General features: G+C 46.5%; 1 protein-coding gene across 2 annotated transcripts in view; it reads left to right on the forward strand.

Annotated features, from left to right (window-relative positions):
* Positions 1–4,377, forward strand: part of RCC2 (regulator of chromosome condensation 2) — a 50,891-nt gene extending 46,514 nt beyond the window's left edge. The window contains exons 12-13 of one of the 2 annotated variants that reach the window (XR_011166545.1): positions 1,643–2,979; positions 4,287–4,377. Coding sequence is in view for 1 of the 2 variants with exons in the window: in XM_069078505.1 (XP_068934606.1) it covers positions 1,643–1,750 (108 nt within the window). In the remaining variant the exon portion in view is untranslated. Of the gene's footprint in view, positions 1–1,642 lie in introns of both variants that reach the window. The other variant, XM_069078505.1, reaches the window with a different exon arrangement.
* Positions 4,378–6,000: the final 1,623 nt, after the last annotated feature.

Raw genomic sequence — 6,000 nt, forward strand, 5'->3', positions numbered from 1 at the left:
TGGATCACACCTGGAGATCTGGAAGGGCCTCAGATCCAGTCCAACCCCTTTACTTTTCAGATGAAGGAGCTGAGGCCCAGGGAGGTCAAAACACTTATTTGCCCCAGTCACAGTGGTAGCAGTAGCACATGGCCCAGCCTGGATCCAAACCTGGGTCTTGTGACCCCATGTTCAGTGTTCTTGCTCCTGTCAGACACAGCTGGTTCGAGAGCTGGCCCGGCAGCTGAATCCCCTCAGTATACAGATAGAAGTTTAAAGTTTAAGTAACTGGTCTCATTAACAGGACCAAGTTTTCCATTTGATTGTATCATTATTGTCAGAAGTACACGAGTGGGCAGGGTCTCTGAAGTTCCTGCTCTTTTCACAGGATCCTAGATTTAAAGGGGAGAAGGCAAAGGGGCCTCAGAGATTGTCTAGCCTATTACTCTCACTCCTACATTTTACAGATAAGGAAACTGAGGCCCATAGATTGAAATGACAGAAAATAAGGAGTGGAGCCAGGATTTGATCCCGCATTCCTACTGCCTTCAAGCATTGTCAGGAATTGGACTTGGAGAGGCAGAAAACCTGTACGTTAAGTCCTAACTCGGATAACTGAACAGGATGATGGATTCGAGCTGGGAGGGCCCTTAGAGGTCCTCTAATCTACCTCCTTCCATTTTATCAGTGAGGAAATCAGGCTCTTCCCCTAGGGCACCCAGCCATCGGGCAGTAAGTGGCCAGGTTTTGGGATTCTACCTTCCCAAGTCTCAGTTGATATATCCATAAAAATGGACAAGGGTCAGTGGGAAGGTTGCTGCATTTGGACTCAAAGATCGAGTCTCTACTTTCACCTGTAACAGTAACCTCTAGTGTACCCTGGAGCAAATCACTCACCTTGGTCCTCACTTTTGGGGTGAGGAGGTGGGGAAGAGGTCAAACTAGTTGACCTCTGATGGCTCTTCCATCTCCAAGGCCACTGACCTATGACCTGCCATGACCCTAGTGAGCTGCCTGCTTTACAGGTTTGTTTTGAGAGTAAACAGACTTGCTTTGTAAAGCAGGAAGCCCTATCTAATGTGATTGTGTGCATGGGAGCAGACTTTTTCCCAGGGTTTTATCTAGGGTTGGCCTTTGGATCACAGATAGGGAAATGGACCTCTAGGTGATCATGGGAAGCAGTGTTACAGGAGAACAGTGCTGAGATGGAATGGGAACACATCCCAGCTCAGCTGCTTGGTGACCTCCCTGGGCTTCAGTTTCCTCATCTTTGATTGGATACCTGAAGCCCCTTTCAGCTCTACATCTAACTGCATTTTAAGAATAAAATAAAGAGATTCAGGGCCAGAAGGCTTGACTCAAGGTCAGAGGCAGAGCAGGGGGTTTGAACCCAGGTCTTTGGAACTCCAAATTCAACTCTGTGTCTAATTAGACTTCTTAAAATTTATCTTGGAGCTCTTCTGATTCATGGGCTTTGTAATTTACAAAGCACCTAAAGAAATAAGAATTATGTATTTTTCCCTATCTGTCTATACTCAACCATAGTCTGGGCAAACCTGGAATACAGCTCAAGTTCTTAAACCCCTCTCAGTGGAGACTGAAGAGCCGCCTACCTTGGTGTTGTCAGCATTCTGTGCTCATGTTGATTCAATTTCTTCTCCAGGTTGCCATGGGCTACTCACACTCCTTGGTGATCGCGAGGGACGAGAGCGAGACTGAAAAAGAAAAGCTAAAAAAACTCCCAGAGTATAATCCCCGCACCCTCTCCTGATGCTGCCGGGGGGCAGCAAGGCTGCTAGCGGGCTCTCCAGGCCGCTTCAGGCAGCTGTCATTTCCAATGTGCACTGGGACACAAAGAAGGCGGATGAGAAGAGATTACACAGTGAAAAGGTGGCCCGAAGCTCCTGTTTGTTAGTCTTCCCGAGGTTCCGTTTTATAAGCAAATTCAACGTTTACTACCTTTTTACTGTACGATTTCCAAAGCGTTTCTCGCTCCCTTTCTCTCTTTCTCCCTTCCCTACCCCAAATGTTTAATTAAAATATTTGCTCGTAGTTGACGAGTTAGCATTCCTATGAAAATGGCAGGAACTTTTGAGCCTTGGTTTGGGTTTATTTTAATTTGTTGGTTTGCCTTGGGTGGGAAGGGGAGGGGAAATGTTGCTTTTTGTCCATTTTATATACATTTTTTTGTTTCGTTTTTAATTTTTATTTTTCCAAGAGTCACTTCCCTGTTGTATGATTAAGATGGGGGATAGAATCTCTGGTTGGTGAGGATTATTTCCTTATCCATGGAGGTCATGGTGACTTGATGAAAACATTTCATCCAAGGTCAGGCTTTGCCCTTGGGAACTAGTGTCTTTGTGTTAAAAAGATTTCCAGTGTTGCCCTTTTCCAGCTTCTGTTCCTGACTCTCTTAAGGGAGTCAAGGGGAACTGGTCAGACCATGCATCCCCTTAGCCAGCTCTCTGTTCTCCTTTGGCCCTTCTTTGATTTTTTGTTTTGTTTTGTTTTAGTTATATAATATAGGGGACCTTTTAAGATCTGTGTATATCCGTTTGTCCCTTGTCTTTACTTCTGATAAAAACCAATGAATAAGGACAGACATATGTCAGACTTAAAATGTCCTCTCCCCCCTCCCCAGAAGATTTCCCATGAAGCATCAGTTATCCTTGTGAGGATTGTCTGTCTGTCTGCAAGGCAGAGGGCTTTTCTTTCCCCTTTCAAGTTTCAGCTTTATGGAATCTCTTGGTGATTTAGACCTGGGTGAAAATACTTATCCTCAGAGATTGGTCTGTCAGTGGTGCAGAGGGAATCGATTAAGGGATGGATCGAGGCTTTGTGCCTTTGTCAGTGAATCTGGACATGAATTTTCTGTGCCCGGTTTTTTTGTTGTTTCTGAACAGACCAAGTCTTGGGACCTAGCACTCTGAGGTAGATTTTGCTTAGCTCCAAATGGTGCCAATGGCTGAAAACCCTTCCAGCGAGTCAGAGCAGGAGTGTGTGCTTGTTGCCTGCCTACTGGCCTCAGGTTTTCTTTTCTTGCCATCCCCTGCTGTCCCATGTTGGGAGGGGGAAAAAAAAGTGGTGCCTTTCTACAGACCCCTGTTCTAGTCCCACCCAATTGAAATAGCGAGTCTTTCCCCTGCTCAGATGTCAGAGGCAGCTGCGCCGAGGGGTGAATGCAGGTGTTTAAGTGAAATTCTGTCCAGCGTGCTGAAGTGGGCAGAGGTGGAGGAGGAGTTCATAAAATTGGGAAAGCAAATTGTCCGGGGGTCTTTTCTATGCTGTAGTAACCAGTTGTAGATAATGTTAAAAATGCCAAAAATGTGTCCTCACCCAGGTGTCTTCTTCCCTCCTCCACCTTGTCTGGGCATCCTGTAAAGTGATCTCTCCCTTTGTTGGGTGAAAAGTTTGGCCTTCCTAAGAGGGATACGGCCAGGTGGGAATCCCATGATAGCATAGAAAGATCTTTTCTCCTCTGAATAAGAGCCAGCTTTATAAATGCATCCCCATGAGCTTCTTCTGTTACTGGAGGAGACCATAGATTTTCTGGGGCTAGAGCACGACTGATAAATTCTGCCACCTTGAGAACCTTATTCTCTGGATGTGCTCCTAACCTTGGTAATTGGGCATACATGTGGGACCCCACTACAAGTCTTATCTGGGTGGGATGAGCCTTGCTTTTTAGTCAAATGTTCACCAAGGGGTTCTGATTTTGAGAAACCAAGGTTGGATTTGGGGGGAGCTCAGTTGGGCCTATGGGCATGGGGTGGGGGGAAGGGACATTCATTCAGCAGAAACCCCTAATGGTTACTGGTAAAAAGATCCTCGGCAGATAGATCATTGGGGAGTGGGGATGAGGGGTTTCAGTGTTTGAATCTGCCAGGAGTGCAAATGCAAAGTAAATCTACTAATTTCTGGTCATGATACCCATGATGCCAAAGGGACTGAAGCCAGAAAATAAGTGGGGGGTGGGGTATAACAAGACCTTTTTGAGTGTCTGTTTCTTTGCCCCCTTCCATTTCTGTATTGTGGAATGGGAATTTCCTAATTAGCAAAAAAAAAAAAAATCCTTTTAGAACAAGGGGTTTGGGGAAAAAATAAACCAAAATGCCCTGTATAACCTTTTGTTATCCTGGGTCTCAGGACTTTCTGAAGAGAGATGGAAAGCGACCAGAGATCATCAGAAATCATGTTTTCAAGTGCATGTCCCCTCCCCTTTCCCTCCCTCACCCTAAGAGCCTGCTGCCAGGAGGCTGGGAATGCAGAGGGGTGGCCTGGGCTAGGGTTAGGGTGGGCAAGAGAAGCTTCCTTGTTTAGTGCTGGAATTTGTCTTTTTTTATATATATATTTCTTGGAGTAAATGTTTTAAATAAATGACATCACTGTTTACTCCTTTCTGGCTCTTTGCTTTGTCATTCATCAGAAGTCCAGTGAGGGCAGGAGCTCTTAACCTGGAGTCTGTGTGCTGTTCTAACACTGATTTCCTTTATGATTCTAGGTGTTATATACATTTACAAACATTCTGGACAGTCTTTAAGCTTCAGCACACTCTCAAAGTTGGGGCGGGGGGTCCACGACACATAAAAATGACCCTGGTCACAGCTAAGAGGGACCTTCATCTCATCCAGGTTCCCTGACTCTGTCCCTGTGCCAGCCTCCAAGGTGGAAGTGACCTCAGAGGCAAAGGGGCCTATCCCTTCTAAGCCCCTGAGGGGACAAGTTGTCTCTTTGGGCTTAGAGATATCTGGAAATGCTCAGCATTGGTGGTGGGTGGGGAGAGGTGGGTTGGAACTGGGGCCAGGTGGAGGGCTGGGTGCTCAAGTCACCTGGAGGTCATTCAGAGGACCACTTAAGCCTCTTGGAATGTGTAAAATGTCATTTGAAATGCCAGAAAGGATAAAGTAACCTTAAGAAAATTCCATTCTTCTATAGGCCTAGAACAGGGGTGGGGAAGATGCAACCTCAAGGCCACATGGGGCCCTCTAGGTCCTCAAGTGTAATCCTTTGACGGAATCCAAAACAAATTCCCTTAATAAAAGGGTCTGTTTTGTAAAACTCGGACTCAAGTTAAAAGGCTTCAGCATCCAAAGACCCAGAAGGGCTCATGTGGCCTTAAGGCTGTAGGCTCCCCCACCCCAGGAGAATATTAGAGCTCTGAAACATAAGTCCTTAGAACACAGGAAGTCAGAGTTAGGAGAGCCCTTGGAATAGGGAATGTCAGAGCTGGGAGGGCCTTAGAACAGAGAATGTCAGAGCTGGAAGGATCCTTAGAACACAGGATGTCAGCTGGGAGGGCCCTTAGAGCACAGGATATTAGAGCTGGGAGGTAGCTTAGGATGTAGGATGTCAGTGGGGAGGGACTGCAGAAAGTCACCACTGAGAGCAGTTGCATATCTTCTTGTTTGCAAAAACCTAGAGAAGGCCCAGAGTTGGCAGCACAGTCAGGACTTGACCCCTGTGTTTTGCCGTCTCGGCCCAGTGTTGAATGTTGCCTTTGGGATTTTTCTTTCCTTACAAAGTAGAGAAATGAATGAAACAGGCGCCATTCTGAACCCCTCCAGTGGCAGCAGATCCCAGAATTTTTAGATTCGAAGGAACAGGAACAGCTACACCAAGTAGCCTGGTTATCAAACCTGCTAAGTGGAAGCGAATCTCCCAGTCCTGCTTCGCTTTTGTTGTTTGGAAGTGTTTCTTGATGTCAGATTTAGGTCTACCTCTACTACCTGGCTGTGCTCTCTGGGACCAAAGAGAACAAGTCTGATCAGTCCTTGTTGGCCCTTGGCATAGCTGAGAACAGCCCAGTGGGAAGGGAGGGGTGCTCAACCCCCCAGCCTTCTGACTGCACATTCTCCGTTATTTCCACCGATCCTTATGTGACTTGGACCCAAGGCTTTTAACTCTCCTGGTTGTTCCCTTTCACTGTGGTCCCTAGGACTGAACACAGCTATGATCTGACCTCATTAGTGTACAGGGAATGACGGTCCTAGAAATGCTGCCTTTCTGTATGGCCCAGGATTT

The sequence above is a fragment of the Petaurus breviceps genome, unplaced genomic scaffold (genome assembly GCF_028583685.1).
Source record: "Petaurus breviceps papuanus isolate PSGF00001 unplaced genomic scaffold, PetGlider_PUasm1.0 91041, whole genome shotgun sequence".
In the NCBI taxonomy this organism is placed as follows: domain Eukaryota; kingdom Metazoa; phylum Chordata; class Mammalia; order Diprotodontia; family Petauridae; genus Petaurus; species Petaurus breviceps.